Source organism: Montipora capricornis, chromosome 9 (genome assembly GCF_036669925.1).
Source record: "Montipora capricornis isolate CH-2021 chromosome 9, ASM3666992v2, whole genome shotgun sequence".
In the NCBI taxonomy this organism is placed as follows: domain Eukaryota; kingdom Metazoa; phylum Cnidaria; class Anthozoa; order Scleractinia; family Acroporidae; genus Montipora; species Montipora capricornis.
In genome coordinates, this window is record NC_090891.1 from 8,175,178 (window position 1) to 8,194,208 (window position 19,031).

General features: G+C 39.8%; 1 protein-coding gene across 1 annotated transcript in view; it reads right to left on the reverse strand.

Annotated features, from left to right (window-relative positions):
• Positions 1-2,133: 2,133 nt before the first annotated feature.
• The window catches only part of LOC138016014 (allene oxide synthase-lipoxygenase protein-like), a 28,286-nt gene continuing 11,388 nt past the window's right edge, over positions 2,134-19,031 (reverse strand). Inside the window, exons 5-13 of the mRNA XM_068863176.1 lie at positions 18,210-18,628; positions 15,662-15,850; positions 12,770-13,248; positions 11,439-11,702; positions 10,131-10,624; positions 8,933-9,196; positions 7,883-8,205; positions 6,647-7,085; positions 2,134-2,841 (exon numbers count right to left, since the gene is read on the reverse strand). Coding sequence (XP_068719277.1) covers positions 2,662-2,841; positions 6,647-7,085; positions 7,883-8,205; positions 8,933-9,196; positions 10,131-10,624; positions 11,439-11,702; positions 12,770-13,248; positions 15,662-15,850; positions 18,210-18,628 — 3,051 coding nt within the window. The 3' untranslated portion in view covers positions 2,134-2,661. The remainder of the gene's footprint in view (positions 2,842-6,646; positions 7,086-7,882; positions 8,206-8,932; positions 9,197-10,130; positions 10,625-11,438; positions 11,703-12,769; positions 13,249-15,661; positions 15,851-18,209; positions 18,629-19,031) is intronic.

Consider the following 19,031-nt stretch of genomic DNA (forward strand, 5'->3'; position numbering starts at 1 on the left):
ACATGTGATCCTATTCATATGTTAACGCGCGCATTATAAGTAATAAAGATTGATTGATTGATTGACATGTATTTATTTGTACTCAACTGTGCACAGTCTTCAGGCAAAAAAATAATTGGAAATGTGACAGCCAAGAATTATTTGAAAGAAAGCTTGTCGTCTATTTTGCGCTTCATTATTCAAGGAAAAGGTTCTTCATGGAAACGTTTTGATCCTGAAATTTATTTTGTTGCAATTGCGTATGGTAATTTGACACGATTGAGTTTCTTGTCTTCACGCACGTAATGAAATAGGAAGAGGTTTTTGCCTCTAATAGCAAATATGTTGTTTGCTTCAAAAAATATTTCTTCATTTCAAAAATTGCTAGCTGGACGTTACCTTCGAAAAACTTCCCAGCGAACCATTTGCTAATCCGAAACTGCAAGTTGACCGTTTTAAGTGCCAAAAATTGCAAAAACATCCTTTCCAGAAACGTAATGGACTTCTTTTCCCTTGTTGCGAATCTTTCAGGTTATGTTTTAGTAAAGTGATCTGTAGAAGTTTGGCAACGTAGAACCGAAATTCTTAGAATAGTTTGACTCTCGTGAACACATATTTCACCGAGGATTATCGTTGGGTGCCACTGTTAGATGTCCTTGATCTGAATTGTATAATCGCAAAATGACCAAACGAATTGTAAGAAACAGGAAGTGTTAAAATCTGACAGAAAACGCTTTCTCCATTCCTCTCTAGGATTCATAGCATTTAATAGTTCCTCTACCCGGCACCCAGTGTCGTCACATAGTTGGTTGAGGAATGTTTTTATTGGGCGACCAGGTTTTCGCTTAATTACTATTACATGGCTGCCATAGCAAAACACGTCGCTTTCCAGTTCTTCTTTGTTGCGCCAGATGTGTCCCGAAATGTCACTCATTGTTCCTGTATTCTCGAGGTTATTCATGACCCTTATCAAACCGTTATGTTCCATTTGAACCTGGACTGACGACGACGTTCTCGCTTTACATGAGAGAGAGGTTTACTTCGCGTTTACTTCAAACGGCAAATGTCAGACTAAATTTTTCGTTTTAATTTTGCCATGTCATGAATCTCGCTGAATTTTTTGCCTGTTATCTTCAGTAAACAAGCAACTTCTAAAAAAAGAGAGAAAAGCTGGAATAAGATAAATATGAGACATTTATAAGTAGCCGCACCTTCCCTTCGAAGTTTGTTGTTTTGCGTAAAAGCGATGCAAAAGTTTACACGACAAAGGAACAAGGGCACGTGTACGATGAAAAGTGGAACGGTTGCAATCATTTTTGCAAAGAAACAATGAACTTTTATCCGTTCCGCTACGGGACCATAGGCGCCTATGGTTCCGTAGCCGTCTGTGTCTGGGGAGAGACGGTGCGATTGTCGAGAGCAGTAATTGTTATCTCGTCTGAAGTCAATGTAGTCTTTGCAGCTTGTTTCTTTATAAGAGACTCCAATGATTCAAAAGCTGTCAAGAATGCAGTCGAGCCGTTTAACTGACTGCTTGGCGTGGAGACGGTTAGACGTAAAACGCAAAAGGCATGGAAGTGAAATTGACCTTATAAGGAACGCGTGACCTTATAGGGAACAAGGCAAATTTGGTCTACAAGTTAATGTATGGTTGCAAAAAAGGGTCAGGGTGGAGACAGAGAGGAATTAAATACCGCCATAAAGAACTGACCCCCTCCGTTCCCCAGCCTGGTAAGTATTGAAGAAAAAAAGCATGAAAAAAACGCACAGGGTGCAAGAATTTGTTGGAAAGTAAACATGTTCACCGTATTTACAGAAACAAAATTAACTAAAAATGCAAAGGCACCCGGAATGGGGAACTAGGAAATGTAATGCAACAATAATGTGTCCTCGTGAGAAGTTTCGTTTAATTAGATTTTTTTTGTTTTAAGTATAAGGAGCGCATTACATTCAGGTTCTCATTGCATCCCAAAGCTGATGAAATATCTCATGCAAGCGCCATATTGATTATTATTGAAATCTCAGCATTTCTAGCGGTGAGTTGACGAATTTGATTTTCTTTCTTTTTGATGTTTATCATCATGCATATTCAAAAAAAAAAAAAAACTGAGCGAGAGTTTGTGGCTGCTCGAATATAAAAGAACAACAACAACAAACAACAACAACAACGTTTATTACATACAATACTAGTTACGGTGAAAACTTTGTCCACCCAAATTTAGCAAGGCTAATCGAGTTGGGTGGAGTAAAGATAAAATACTTAATTAAAACGTCACAACTATTCAAGATGGCGATTGAAATATATGTATATATTTGAAGTGGGGGTTATAGACAAAAGGTAGAAGTGTTCCTCGCACGTAACTGGACAATTTAAGCAACTGTCTCTTATAGACACCTGCAAAATTTAGGTGACTTCAACCCATGACATCTTCGAGACGGGTGCAATGCTCCACCAAACGAGCTACGAAGAAACTATTTTGGGAACAGGTCAATTGTTGGGCTCATGTGTTCACTTCTCACTTTCGTTTATTCACGATAGTGTCGCCCAGAAAATTTGAAATTGAAATGAGCACTTCTGACTTTTTTTTCGAAATCAAGTATATTTGATTATAAACAGTATTTCATGCGGCCTTAAAACTATCTTTTTGTGAGGGAGGCTTTTTTTAATTAAGGACTTTTTCGTTAAATTGCGATGCCATTTGGCACTTTTTCGGGCAGCAAGTATTCGTAAGGAAACTCCACAGATTTATTGCGTTTCTTGATGGCGTCTGAGATCTTGCCGAGGGAAGACTGAAAACGAGAGATAGCACCTTTCACCGCCTCGCCAGTTAATAAGCTCTGAGAATAGTCACCCATAAAACGCTGTAAAACAGAGCAACAGCAAAAATTAAGAAATAAAAGCTAAATGCCTCTTTAGGTAAAGAACACATTCAAGAGAGTGCTCTATTTATTCATTTATTTGCTATAACGAAGGGCTAACGCTCGAAACCGTTTAACGGTGGCAGTCATTTCTCGTTCCCAGGTCCCATCGCTTCTCTTAGCCGGCGAGACACGAGAAAACGAAGGGCTCTGGAGAATATGATGCACATGCAGGTCGAGATTCTAGGACTTCTTTAGTTCATACATGAGTCGTCAATAGTACTAATCATGGCGACACTCAGAAGAAGCATTACATTCGAAGAGTCTCCATGAGAAGCTTTACGTGCCCTCAACTTAGAGAATGAAGAGTTTAAGCAAAGACTACGGCAACGCCACGAAGCAAGAATTTTATTGGTTAAAAAAGGAAAAATACTCGTGCTGCAAGTGCAAATCGAATTTCCGTGCATTTCCCTGCCGTTCTCCACAAAACAACAACGTGAAATCACCAAATGTTAGGGGAAGGGATGAGGAGGGTGGGTGATTTCTGGTCAGCAATTTTTTTTTTCTTGCAACCTGGTGGGCAGGATATTTTTTTCCCTCTTAAATCCTCTGTAGGATCTTTTTTTTCTCTCCTCATTTCTCTGCAGGATTTTTTTTTCTCAAAAAAGTGTCGTGTTTACATTTACAGAATGTATTTACATTTACATTGTGGTTATTGCAGTAATAGTTCTAATATGGAGCTGCAAAGCCTTAAAATGTTGTAAGCTATACAAAATCATTCTTGTATAGCTACATGTTTTCGGAATGTCATTCTTTAGAATCATTTAATATTACCTAATAACAATATTCTCATGTTATAAAGTGATGCTCCACAGGTAGATTTGAAAATGTTTAGCTTCTTAGCTAATTCCAAAATATTTGAAAATGTCAATCATCATAGCCCCTGGGTATGCCTGCACACCCCTCATTGGGGCTAGGCATTGATAGGTGATGGGTGCAATACTAAAACATCGCAAAAATGTTATATTATATTGTTATGTTGTTATTATATTGTTATATGTTGTCTTATGTTATATGACATTGCAAAAAACTTATATTTCAATAGAAAATAATTACATGAAAATGAATATATATGTTGTTATATTGTTATATATGTTGTTGTCTATTGTTATGTTATTATATTGTTATATGTTGTCTTATATAAGACATTGCAAAAACCTTATATTTCAATAGACTGCAGTGCTAACTAGGCTAGCCAATGTGTAATTTGGGCTAACCGTAATGGCTTGCATGACTCCTATGACTTGGAGCCATGTGAACCGAGCAAGCAAGAAATCCCTTATCCCATTATAAGGGCAAACCGCAAGCGACCTAAGCTAACTGTAGGCCAACCGGTGTGACGTTAAGGCTAACCAGAGTGTTATTTAGGCCAATCAATGTGTTATTTTAATAGGCTAACCAGAGTGGCTCGCTGGCTTGCAGATTATCCGGAATGGTTGCAGTTTTGCTGGGATTTTGTAAAGCCCCCCAGGAATGATGAAATAGCTTTGCAACATTTGTTTTGTTTTTTTCTTCCAACAAGCGCTTGCAGGAAATTTGTTTGCAGAATCACCCACCCCCCCCCCCCCCCCCCATTTCAAGAATTAATTGTTCGGCCCCTTAGTAGACACTATAAAAATTCTGGTCGCAGATGTCATTGTTCAACTTATTCGTGATGCTATTGGCCGAATGTCAGTTGAGCATAGAGGTAATTGGCTGTGAAGACTAAACTATGATTTGTGCAATTCGATCGGTTGGCGTCTATAGGTCTAAGGTGTGAAAGGTGTGATAGGGTAAACCAGTATTGTTTGTCTGTTACTGATGTCGTCGATAAGTCGTTCAGTGTGGGGTGCAAGAAGTTCAACTTGTAGGCATCAGTTTATTCGGGAGTCTGTTTAAAGTTAGTAAAACAGTTTTCCAGCACGATCTGTTGGTAGTAGTTAGCGCTGTAGGTAATTAATATAACGCATTCAGCAGAGTCTCAATCGATGTTGTGGTTTGTCTGAGAATTGGCTCTCGGCAATGTTGTTGTTGATGCTACCGTTCCTCGTCGCTCGTTCTGTATTCCGCTTCAACTGGTTCTCGACTACTCTGAAACTGCCATCAATAACTTCACTTTATAACTGCTACTACCTACCAACAACCTTATGGACTTGCTGAACCTCTGCCTTACGTCTACCTACTTTCAGTACACCACAACAGTAAGCACTACAAACAGTTACGCGGAACAGCTATGGGTTCATCGCCTCCCTTTGTTGTTACCGATATCCTTATGCAAAATACCGAGGAACAAGCCCTGGCAAGTCATAACAAAAAAAAACCACTCTGGTTACGCTACGTCAACGATACTTGTATAGTTCTTCACAACAGACAAAACGCCCAAGTTAACATTTTTGAATCCAGCGCCCACCGAATGTCATCAATCATTTTAACAAGAGCAGTACAACATGAGTGACAACGCAGGAACCCAGACATGTTAAGGGAGAAAGCAGGTTGAAAAGCATCATATAGTTGATCAAACATGACTTTCTCCAGTTTTTTTGGTATTGCCGAGAGGATGCTAATAGGTCTATAGTTCGACACTAGCAATGCATCACCTTTTTTGAAAACTGGTGTGACATTGCTCAATTTCCACTCATTTGGCCACCTAGAGGTTGCTATGCAGAGATTTAGGAGATTAGTCAGTGGGACAGCAAGCGCTGGTGTAGACAGTTTCAAGATCTTTGGTGTGATGTTATCTGGTCCACAAGATTTATTGCATTTAATTTTACCAAGTAAGGATTCAATATATGCAGGATTGGTAGAATGAAATGAGAAGTTTAGATGGAAGTCCTTGGCTAAAATAGATAACACACTTAGATGACTGCTAAAAATCTTCCTGTGCTTCCAGTGCTCTTCAAGGACTGACTGAGGTAGGACAGGGGTTGAAGAAAAAGCATTAAATAGGTTTGACAATAACATTGCCGAACACCATTTTCAGACAAACCACAGAATGCGTTACCTACTGCACAAACTACTACCAACGGTCGTACTGGAAAGCTGGTTTACTAACTCCTTCTCAGGACAACATTCAACCGGACGATCGTACTTCACTTAATTATGATATGACTCATTTTTTTAAACCATTTACGATTTTAATCTAGGTATGGGTCAAACCTTAGCGACGTGGGGAACCATAGCAGAAACCTGGACCTATTAGGCGCCGATCAAATCAAAACTTCAACATCTTCTGTGCCCGAGGAATGGGGAATTTGATCTTTGCCTGCGTGGGGTGGGGAAAATTGAACCGGAAGTGTAAGGTTTCAAATGATTTTTTTTTCCGTCGCCGAAGTCGCTAACAGCTATAAAACACGTGCTTGAACGCGATGGAAGTGTTTAAAGGAAGAGATGTAGCATTTGTGAGCGATTGGCTTACAAAAAAGGTCTTCAAAAGGTCTGTATTAAAGACGGCAGGAGCCGACGACGATTGTTCTTTAGTAGAAAATGACAAAGAAATCCAACGATAGGGTAGGGCATCGTAACACCATTTTGGCCCAAGGGGGCGGGAATTTGAACAATCCAGTCTTCAAAAGTTCAAATGCCCGGGCGGGGATGTTGAAGATTCGAGTTGATTGGCGCATTACTGGCCAATTAAAGCACTGTAGAGATGTTACAGCTGATTCTACCGAAAAAAAAGTGAAAAAATAATCTCTTTTCCCGTTATGTCTCACAGTTTTGGGGAAAGGAACAACCGATGACCTTTGAACTTGAGTCTTTTAAGTAACATTACCTCGTCTTCCGCAAATCTTGTCAACGTGTACACAGTAGCAATGTGCCATCCTGCCTGAGACTTGTTGGGCAGTGTGTCCATTATCATCTTCATGGTTGTTTCATTTTTTTTGGTCGGAGGAGGAAGGCGCATTACAGGAGGAACGTTGGGAACAAATGCTGTTATTTCCCTTTGTGGAAAGTTTACGGCTGCGTGTTGGCATGTGCACACGAAAAGCGTACAGGTCAACAAATGAATGAGCTCTTCGCGTGATTGGATATTTTTCGGAAACTCGTGATCTACGTCCCCCTCTCTTGTGGGAAAGCCATTATCGTGAATATCCATCACCCAGGACTGCAGCTCATGATCTTGAGAAACCTCATCATCTGTATGGTAGAAGATGTTGACGAAATCCCCCACAAAATCCGAGATGGCATTCCACAAAAGCATTCCGTCATCTCTGGTCAGCAAAGAAGTTGATGTCAGTTTAGCAATATCACTTTAAAAACTGTTTTAACACTTGAAGACATTAGATCGTCTGATCCATTTAATCAAGCAGGTGAGAAAGGGGACCGAAATAATTTACACTCAATGCAAACGCAGACAGGCGGATTTGATATCCAAGATGTTAAGGGAAAAAGGTAGTTTTTGTACTCTGATTGGTTTAGCAACAGAAAGTAGTTCAAACTGGTTTCAATTGCTGTCAACCAGATTTTACGCGCCCACTGTGGCTGCAAAGTTCCGGAAATCGAGGCTTTGAAGGCAGAAAAAGTTCAGTGGGTTCTACAGTTTTTGTTTTTTGTATGTGTCCGCCAAATTTGAGTTTTATTTTGATATTCGACAAAGAAGTTTTATATGGAACATTGAATTTTTGAATTTGATATCGAAGCTAATTGGTAGGTTATGTGAATTATCAGTTACTGAGTTTTTTCGATGTCAATCAAACGGGGCATGGAAGCGAGGTTCTCAACTGCCTATACCAGAGGTTTTTCTCGCCGCTTCGCTACTCGCTATTCCGTCGCTCTAAGAGAGAAAAAACCTCTGGCATCCAGGGTAATCACGACTAAATTAATCGTCAAAACGTGTAAATAGGACATGATATTCCATCGGCCCGAAAAGTACCGTCCAAAAATTCAGAATTTCCTTTTTTCCTGCGAACTTTCCAGGTGAACTAGCCGGAGGGTCGTGCTCCATTTAATTACCAACCGGACAGATATTTCAGATATTTCAGATATTACTGAATAGTGATTTTCATACCTATAATAATAGTTGGGTAATTTCTCTGCATCCTCCACTCCTCTTTTTCTCAGCATATCAGGAAAACATAACATCTCAAATTTGAAGTTCTTGTAGGTCTTTTCCATCAGCTGAATATGGCCACCTCCTCCGATGCTAAGGGTCTCGTCAACAATTCCTCCTTCTGCAATCAGTTCGTTCCTCCCAATGGTGTTAATGGCCATAACAGAACGAAGATGAGGAAATAGAAACTGGAAGACAGGATGGACAGATGGCAGCTGGCGCCATGAAGCAACAGCAAGGGCTTCCATTAAAAGATGAGTCTTCATTAAATGGGTTCCAATCTGTGACGAATGGTAACAAACCATCATCCCAATGTTGTTTTTTGAAGTGTGATAATTAATACATGAAATTTCATATATTTGAACTTCAGCTTTTGTCACACTAAGCGAAAATGATCGTCGCAGTTTGTAAAGCAGTTGCAGATATCCCGACAGAGCTTAAGAAAATTTAGGATTGAACGAGTCTCGACCCCATGAGCATGTGATTGCACTGCACTTGCTCTACTAAGATCAAATATCTGAAATCGTTGTTCTTCGTTCTGTTATAAATTTCATACGTTCACTATCACACGGTCACCTTTATGAGGGGATATAGTTGTCATTGACATATATCTTCACTGTTAAAGGCCCTTTGGTGACCTTTGGTGGCATGCACATTGTGGTCTTTTATGAGATATGAACGAAATGTTGGTTTACCTGTGACGATCTACGTAACCCATTTTTTTTAGCATATCACATCAAAACAGATTTCGTTTTGTAAACGATGAAAGCCCTGATATGTCTAAAGAGCGATAGCTTGTTTGTACTCTAACAGTGCAGTATGTCCCAAAAATACAATTACAATTACTATACCATGACAATGACCAACGTAAATGAAGTAACTGGTCACCCAAAGTAACTTTAAAGCTAAACTAGTTGGATGGAATGGCCAACATTGATTAATTTAAAAATATTTACAATAGTCATAAAAGAGGCTTAATATTGTAATATACAGAGTTCATTTATTTACCTGGTGGATTTGATGGTCTGCATTACGGAACCACATTTTTGCCAGCAACCAATCATATTCAGAATCATTTGGAGTCCATATTGGGTTGGTGTCACTCGGTTGTTGGAACAGCTGAATGGCGATAGGCACTAGATCTCCGGAGCTTTTCACGTAGAATAAGCAAAGTGGGTCTGCTGCATACGATTTGTACTTCGCGGGATGGTCTTCTCCTCCACGTTTTATTAATTCAAGGTCCTTGCAGTCAACAATGTAAATATGGCCTTTCTGGAATTTGAAAGGGAAGTGACAGTAAAAGTTAGAACATGTCATTGGAAGACCTTTGCCCGTATCTCCATCGTGTATTGGGCACTTTGAAAGAAATAGTTAGTTTTGACAGACTGGGTTATTTTTGTTGTGTAGCCTTGTACATCGCTCAAGTCTTACGTCGTTAGCAATGTCATAATTAATAAGCCGATCTAGAGGCAAATGGTGGACAAGCAGCGGGAATTTGAGTTGAGGAGTGTGTTGGTGAGAGGACGTTTACTTCATTGTCAGTAAATATAGGATCCAGCTTTTTATAACTATTATATTCCCGCTTCGGCCGTGAAAGATTAAAGATTTGATTATTAGATGAGTAGGAACCGAGGAGAAAGTCGAATTTTCGTTATATACTGTCGCAAGTTGTGAGGTATCTGCTTACCGATTTTGATTCGAATCAATGCGATCCCATGCGGTAGTCCCAGATGTGTAAGTCGATTTCCTCGATTGCGCTTTGCGTGATTGTCGGATCAAAACACTGGTAAAATTGAGTGCCTAGGGTAGGCAACGGGGTTCCTCTTGTTTTCATAAAACAGGGCAAATACAAAAAGCTTGATAACAGTGAAATATTCGCAAAAACGTCCAATGAGTGCTCTTTGACAAGACAAAACGTCTCACTTAAAAGGGTTGTTGGGAGAAGAGAACCTTTTGCAAATCGTTGAACTGCGTGCGGTGACTTCATTTATTACTAACCGACAAAATGCTCCCCTATTGTTGGCGTCTTGAAACGCAATGTAGAAAAAATTGGTTCGAATTAGTCTGGCTTCCTAACTTTTTTAGCTATTGTTAGCTATTTTGGGCATGCTCTTAAACCAGCTATATAGTATCGGTAAACTGAAAAATAGAGCTCAGACCAACCAGCCCGTTGTGATTATATGTTACTTTTTATATTTGTTAATACCTTGATCTCTTCCTCCACACTCATTCCTCGATCAAGGAGGTTTTTAACCATATCATTTGTAACAGGAAAGTTACTGGGCAATTCATCGCACCTTTCAATGACGCATGGGTTACAGCCATTGAGGATCTGGTAACCAAACATTCGGTCCTCCATCCACAAGTCATCCTGAGAAAGTCTGGGCACATTACCTGTCAAGCCTGTAAAAAGTTTTTTAAAACTGTCAAAGTTTTCCCAGCTGTTGAAGACTGTGCGAATGTAAGACAGACCAACGTTTAAGCGTCCCCTTAGAGCGCTTTTAGCAAATGATCTTGTTGCCTCAGCTGAAAATTGAGAATCTCGTGGAAGATCGCCATGTTTAGGAGACTGTACAAAACCTGGTAGATCGACAATCCCAGGCGAAGGCTCGCCCCAAAGGTAATGCTTCTGCCGTTCTTCGAGTTCTAGAACACGATGAAACCGTATGGCCTCTGGCTGGTTTTCAAATGGAAGGAAAGCTGCAAATTAAAACACAAATTTTCCAGGTTCCGCAAAAGACAATAAACGTAAAAACGTCTCGTGACTCGATGATGTGGCTCTTAATTATAAGGAACTTACAAGACAAATGGAAAATCATGAAGTGCGCGCTTTGCAGGAATGTTGGCAATTAAGAACGATAATTACTACTCTGACTGACGTTGACTTCTAATCAAATATCAATAAAATAAACGATGGACATGATTTTGAGGGATAGGGTTAACGGAATAAAGATTTGTGTGAGTTCATTCCACACAACCTCCAGATCATGCTCTTTCACGGCTTTAGACTGAATCTTAGTACATTGAAATTGGGCAATTGCCTCAAATACGTTTTAAAGCCACTGATTTACAAGATATTTAGGGCACCCAAAACTGACGTGTTCTTTTTTGAATTGTTTAAAAAAGCTAAGTTTGAATTGGCTGTAACACATAGGCGATAAGCTCAGTTCTTAATACTGCGTTATGAAAAAAAATACACAATCGAGTGAAACAAACCTCAAACACCAAGATTTATGCATTTTTTGTGACGATGATAGATTTTAAGCCATTTCTCCTCCGTACTAAATATAGTTTCTCACTTATTTAAATTTCGTCGCAGCCCATGAAGTTAATTATTCCTATCAACAATATTAACAAGTAAGAAGAAGCTTCGGTACTGGTTGAAGAATTCTAAATAAACCTGTGTCACTAGAGCAACACCTCTTCGTTTTTTCAAGACTAAATCGTTTTAGTAAGTGTCTCGAATACAATTCACTTATGGCGTTCTTCTTTACGGCCAAAACTACAGAAATACCTTTTCCTTGAAAAACTACCATATTGGACTCTATCCAGCGATAGCATGGAAAAAGAAATGTTCTCGCTTGTGTGGAGCTTTTCACAACAATTCTTTCTAAGAACCAATCAGGATTCTTAATCCAGCGACTTTCATCATTATGAATCTGTAGAATAAGCACCTCTCCCACATCTATTGCCTGCACTGTGTATTCATCTTTGCCTCCTGCTTCAAAATCATTGCGCCAGGAGCTCAGGGAAATTTTCCCTGTTTTACCTTTCGTTCCTGAAATAAAAATTTTTAAGATATAAAAGCTGTTGCAGGTAAAATCCGTTCTCAGGTTGAATCCAGTTTAACCTCGGTTAAGTTCGTGATCCGCATTTTACCAAGGTTGAATTATGCAGCCACTCAACCTATTGTAGCTTAAACCCCTTGTAAAAAGGATACTTATAGCCTCCCTCCTCAAGCTCTGTCTTACGCATCTGTGTCTTCACCACTACACTACAACGACGAGCATGCTCAACCCAACACACTTCTTTTCATTATCTACTTTTCTATGATTGGTCAATTACTCTCTGTATAATAACCAAAACTAATCCTAACCGGACCCTAATGTTTCTCTAGGCTTAATTTAGGCTCCAAAAAAGTTTCTTCATTCCATCTGAATGCGTATTCAATCAACGTAATATGAGGATCACCAATTTAGCCTAGGTTAAAACGAATTCAAGCTGAAAACGGATTTTACCGGCAACAAAAACCACTTGGTATTCCAGTTCTTGTAGTTTGCATGACGCTCAAATGTCATCTTAACTAGTAGTCCAATACTTGGTGGTAGAACATTAGACTTATAAAGCAGAAGGTCGTACTCAGTTTCTACTCCCTTTCAGAGCATTGGGAATTTTCCGAGTATACTCAAGTCATGATCGACAAATTTCTCTATAAATTACTTTTGCTTCCCAGTTTTACAGGTTTATACTGAACCAATCTGATACCGTTTGAACTGACGAATTAAGGAGAAATTATTTGTTTGCTTTATATAACATTTATGAATAGACAGGTTTACAAAGGATATCTCTCAGAGGAGCTTCAATAAGCCATTGACAGAATTAGATAAATCATCCAGCATCCCTTTTGCTGATATTCTGTTGCCTGAAGGAAACTCGAAGCCATCATGTTAATTATGAAATGGTTATAACCAGTTTCAGGTGGCAATACAACGTTTCAAGGACTGGTGATAATTTAAAAACCGTTTCAAGCATGCATTGCTACTCAAAGCCGAGTTGCACTAGTAACTAGATCTCCTATGATAATTTCGGCTATGATTCAGGTATGCACGTCAAGGGTTTGTTTACCTGTAAGCAACACAGAAATGTTCGCATCAGTACCAGCTCTCGACTGTCTCCCTGTTTCAACACTGATGGTGTAAGTGGTTGGGCGATCTGCTACATAATTTATTCCTCGGAGTAAACGCATCTTTCGCGTCCTTTCGTATATATCCTTTCTTATATGCACTAAGCAGTTAGAGTGGTGGATGGAGCGAGCTGGCAGAAATTCGAGGCAAGCTGGTAAATTTCCCGGATTGAAATGTAATTTCTCTGTAACTTCCGGGCTAAGGAAAACGCCCATTTTGACATCAGCAACATCCAACCAAGGATGAGCTGCTTCGTCCCAGTATCGCGAGGTATTCAGAATTTCTGGTGGGTCGTCTGATCGAGGGATATGTAGAGTCAGCTGTAGTTTGTATTTCACCGGCCCACGATAAAGCATCTCTCTGAAATCGTGCTTTAAATAATTCTTGCTTTTTATCTCTGAAGGGTCTTTGCTTAGATTCCTGCAGTCAAAGAGCATAAGCGTAATGAGAAAGAGGCTGGTATGGATGATAGGTTTATTATTTTTTACAAAATATGAAACGGGCGTGCCACCAATTAAATGCATCCAATCTGTAAGTGCAGCTTCAAAAGGTAAATTTCCCTTTGGCAGTTTCATTATCTCTAAAATTGTGGTCAAGTAAGCTGACGATAGCCTCTAAGCCGCTCCCTTCGACACCCATCCCACTCTTTCCTCGCCCCCATACCCTCGGGAAAACTGCAAAGTAGAGTCTCATTTTACTGTAGCCACCAAGGTGGCAGCCAATTCACACAAATACTTGTTAACGTTGATTGACCGACTTAGGTCGGGCCGGATGAGAAAATAGATTTTTTCGAGGTCACGACGTCCGGACCGAGTGTGAGAAGTCCCCCTGTCAAAATCGAATGTCGGAATTTTCCAGTCCGAACCGACATACATGTATCTTAATTAAGAAGTGTTTTAGAAGATGATTTTTCATGGTGTTAAATTATTAGTCAAAGTTCTTGTCAGGTATATCAGGAAGTCCACACAATTAGATGCACGCCGAATTTGATGTGCAAGACTCATTGTTCCCTTACTCTTCTCTTCCACTTCACTATCAATCGCCAGTTAACGTCACAAATCCCTAAAATCTCCCGCATTTTTTGTGACGGAAGCGCGGAAACCCTGATTCATCTCTTTTGGGACTGTAAATTTGTTGAAACCTTCAGGCAAAATGTTCAATATTGTATTCAATTCAAAATAGAGTCTTTTCAAGTGAATAGGCGAATGTTTTGTATCTCGTCTCAACCTCTATCCCTTTCTCAAGAAAGGTGTTAAGATCAGGATTGCGGCTTCTCTCTCTCTATCTCTGCTATCAGTAATATGTGCTTCATGTCTTGATTTGTTCTTTCAGACGTGCGTGTATATATGTGAGTAAAAACATATTCTAATAAATACGAAAAAAAAATTAACATCACAAAGTTTCTTGTAAACTCTGCTCCTCAAGTAACGATCGATGACCAGCTTTATTATTCCACTATTACGCCATTTTACCATATTTGGTCAAGAGAACGCGCAAAATATGAGACGGTAATACACTGTAGTGTCCCGGTTTGACCGGTTTAGAACTGAGCAAATACGGACAGAACGGGAGTTTTTCAATGAAAGAAATTGTTTTCAACATGATGCAAAGACTGAGAATTTAGAGAATTTGGTTTGCGATCGCTTGTCACTCGTCTTTTCGTTTATCCAGCTTTTGTGCTGTTTTCATCGGTCGTACAGATGATGCTCTTTTTTTAAAACACTCTCACCAAATAAAAGTGAAGCAAAATAACACATATTTGTCGTGGAATAATAAATATCTTATTCGATGGTTTGATATATAATACTCGTGGATATTTTACTCATTGAGCGTATTTTTTTGCAAAATATCCGCGCGTATTATATGTTAAACCCTCGAATAAGATGTATGCATTTACCCTAACGTAAAACTAACGCTAACCCGAACACTTTCCTTCTCGTTTGAAATATGTAGCAAATGCTTGCACTTATATCACGGGACACGGAGTTCAATAGCAAAGATGGGAGTGCGTCCAAGTACGTGCACTTCTGGACCTGAGGACAAGAGCGAATCTTCCGAATAACAAAACTCACTTTCATTGTATTCACTACTGTCGCTCATTTCATCCCCGCAAAATTAAAAGCACCATTTACGAAATTTGAGCCTAACAAGCCGCTCGAGCGGATCCAGGCGGCTCTTTACAGAACCGCGTAACCATGCGATGCGATTCTGTGTAGGATTGCGTCTACTAGGTTGCACTGGTTGTATGATAAATAATGGTAATTGAACCGACTAGAGGGGAGACGCGGTGTCCTCATGGTTAGTGTTCTCGACTCCGGATCGAGTGGTTTGGGTTCGGGTCCTGGCCGGGGACATTGTGTTGTGTTTTTGGGCAGCACCCTTTACTCCCACGGTGCCTCTCTTCATACAGGTGTATAGATGGGTACCTGCGAAATGCTGGGGGGAGTAAAAATTCTCCTAGTCGCTTCATACCACAGAAACCGGGATAAGCTCAGGCTCTGATGGTCCACTTGGCTCGTAAACAGACTTTTTTTTTTAACCAAGTAGCGTGCAATTTGGTCTGAAATTATACTTGTGATTTCACATCGCGCGCTCGTTTGTTTTGTTTTAGTGGCCCATTCTCATTGGCTGGGGAAATGGTGCGATTTAGCGCAAAAAAGAGTGCGATTTGGGAATAAATCGAACTGCTGAGTGTTAATCAGATTGCAAGGATCACCACTGATTTCTAAATGGGTGTAATAAATAATATTATCTGACAGCTTCTTTTTGTTCCTCGCCTTCGATGAATAGTTCCAGAGCTGCGCGCGAGCCGAGCTCTCAGAATAACCCTTACCAGATATTTCTTTGATCTTCTTCTGATAGCAGGCCTGTTTCAGGTGTCCCATCAGCTGGAATCAGTCGAAATCGGACGTAACGTTCAATTCCATCAAAGGCTTTAAAACCCAATATAACTTGTGAGTAATACCGCTGGTCGACAAAAGACTTTGGAGCACGCCGCAGGCCATCGATGTTTGCAGCAAGACTAAAATTTTTAACACAGAAAGTATTTTGAATTGTATAAACAAGATGAGTTAAAATGTAGTTTGTGCAGAAACTCGCTTGCCTAAATCCTGATTCTAGACTGTCAATATTCCTTTTCATTTCTGCTGACCTTAGAGCATGTGGCGGCACTGCCTGAAATCTGGATTAACACTAATAATAGATAGGGTGTACTCCGTTGCATTCAGGATACGTTTGTTTTCTTGCAGTTCTAGAAGTTTAATTTAACGGGGCAGCGTCACGCTATTTTAATAAAAATTCAAAGCACTAAAAGAGGTCTTTGCACCAATGAACACCAAAAAATAAAACTAAAGCTAGGTTTAGCTACATAATTCCCGAAAAATTCTCCAAAACTCTCTCAAATTCACGAAAATTCTTATAAATTTCGTTTCTTATAGTGCAAAGTCTGCCATATTTGCTATCAAGCAAAGATCCGGATTCCAAAACTACGGTGCTTAGAAGCACTGCAGGACCCCTTTAGGTGATAAGGAATGGATATGAACGGACTGACCCCTCTCCTGGTAAGTTGGAATACAAAAACACACGTTTTGTCAACGTTTTTGCCTGTGAACGTTTCCAGGATGTCAGGTGAAAGTCCAATTTGCTCTAAAGTTCTCAAAATTGTCAATTTTTTTCTAAAATTCCCGAGCGTTTCTAAAATTCTTTTTAATGTCTAAAATTCCCCCCAAAATTCCGGAATTATGTAGCTAAGCACAACTGAAGCTACTCTTTGTTGTTTGCAACCAAGAATGGAGGGGATGGAAATTTTTTGAAGTTTGGAGAATAGCGAATAGCTCTTTGCGCCATATTATATTTTATATCATCTCAGTGACTTGTCAGGAATGTTATACGTATGAGCTAGAGTACTAATTTACATTTTAACCCCGTTTTGACCTAAAAAAAAGTTAATTTAAAAAGTTAAAAAGTTAAAGTGCCCCTTTAAGTCCACTAAACAACAGCGTGACTCGATCAACACCTCCGTGGCTCGTTTCATGAAAATTTCCTTAATTCAGTTACACGCTTTATACGCTTATCATTCCCCTTAAACGTTTTGCAAAGTTGCATAAGCCCATGCCATAATATTAAAAAAAATTAAAATTAAAATTAAAAAAATAAGCCCATGCAGGGCTTTGGGCGGCAATTAAAGCTAAGCTGGTAATGCAAGCCCCATTCAGCAGTTGTTCAGCAGGTTACTCAAATTTCAAATATTGAAATGGAAATACCAATGCGACTCCATTGTGTAATATTACGGTTTTCCCAAGATTCATCATTTGCCAAAAGATCCCCTGCAGCATCTCTGGCCAGAACTATTAAATGTCAATTGGCGATGAAACCGTCCTAAAACTATGGCTGAATGTTAAAGCTGAAAGGAAACTCCTGCTGCATTTTTTCGAGAGACAAAAATGATTAGAGCTTCACTCAAACATTGAATGGGATTATGAACTTATTTTTCATTTAAGGACGTTCGCGCCCATTGCTACTGCGCATTTTATCGCGCATGTCACGCGTACGTCGTGCATCGCAGACCACGAAGGTAAACACGATGCTGAAGGTGCAAACATTTTCCACAAGAATGGAAGGCGAAAGCGTGCGGCATCATGGGATAGCTGTGGACCCAGGAGTTCTCGAAAATGTCACGCAATGACGTGACAGTGCCAATAGACAATCGCTTTGAGAACTTCGCAGCGATTTTACTCTCTCGAATACTCGGTGACCCCCATTTTTCTTTCCGTAGATCACTTCCTTTTCCTAAGTTTGTCCATTTCAACAAAAAATAAAAAAAATTTGTACGTGAGACCTTTTCAAGGTCTATTTCACCACAGAAAAAGACATCAGCTGCAAAAGAATATTTAGTTATATTAGTTATGTTGAATTGAGTACGTTTACCCGATCTAAATTTCACTAATGTAGCTTTTTTATTGCTGACAGTTGTAAGCTAAGATCGGGTTAAAGTAACGCAAGCTTCTAAAAGTGCACCTCATGATCTCGAAAACGAGCACGGTGACCCCCCATTTTTTTCGACTTTTTGGCAAAAGTAGATCATTACCTTTCTGTGTGGCAAGCTAAAAAAAAAATCTGTAAGTGGGAACATTTTGGGCGCGAACGTCCTTAAAATGTGTGAAAGAGCTTTGAAAGGGACTTTCGTGAGTATTTTAATGAAGCTACGAACACTAAGCCACGCGTCATGGAGGATCATGGTTCCTTGGGAGACCCGGTCATAAAGAAGAAAGGGATAAAGCCATTTCAGTTTTCTGGCAATACGTGATTAAGCAGTATTCCCGGTTCCCTTCGTATTGCATCTCACTTTATCGGCGATACATTGTCGTATTGTTCATACTCACATGTCAGGCGTTTTCAAAAGATATCCACGGAGGTCACCACTTCTTTTCGCGTGTAAGGCATCATTGATACTCTGCACATTCGAGAAAACAGCGGATCTGCCAGTCGACATGATGATATCCAATGGACTTTCAGCATCACTATCAGCAAATCGTAGAGAAGCACTCAGATGATTCAATCCAGCGTCATTTGGCTTTAAGGTTGCATGACGAAGACACACAGGGTAGGAACGACCTGAAGTGAAGAACTCGCATTCTGGGAATTGAGGATTAGAGACTATTGTAGCAATGCCCTGGGCTCCAATTCCAACTGGGTGGGTAGGCCGCTTAGAGGTTAACAGTGCCATAGTTCCAAATGCAAATTTAAACTTTTCCCTTGTGACGAAAAGCTTAACTTCGTCGAACATGCTACTTGGTGGAATCTGAAATTAACGGAATTATTTTGATAATTCGCTTTGATAGTCGACTCTTAAAAGAAGTATTAGTTTTCACTACATCTGCCCCCACCTATAGCCGTGTTCACATTAGGTCTCGATTGTGATCGAATTATAATCGAATTAAATATGAAATGGGTTCACATCAACTAATTACAGCCCCTGGTTATAACTGGATAATAATTACTTCAAACATTGTTTGTTTGATTGTTTGAAATAATTACAGTGTGTAATCGAACAGAATGGCGAACACGTGGTGGTATGAGCAGACGAAACTTCTAATCGCTTTATGGAGCGAAGATTTGGATTTGTCATCTTCTGTTCTCAGAAGCTATCCTTGGTTCTCTCCTCGCCTCAAGCGTGGTGATGATGATCGTGGCAGCCACGCGAT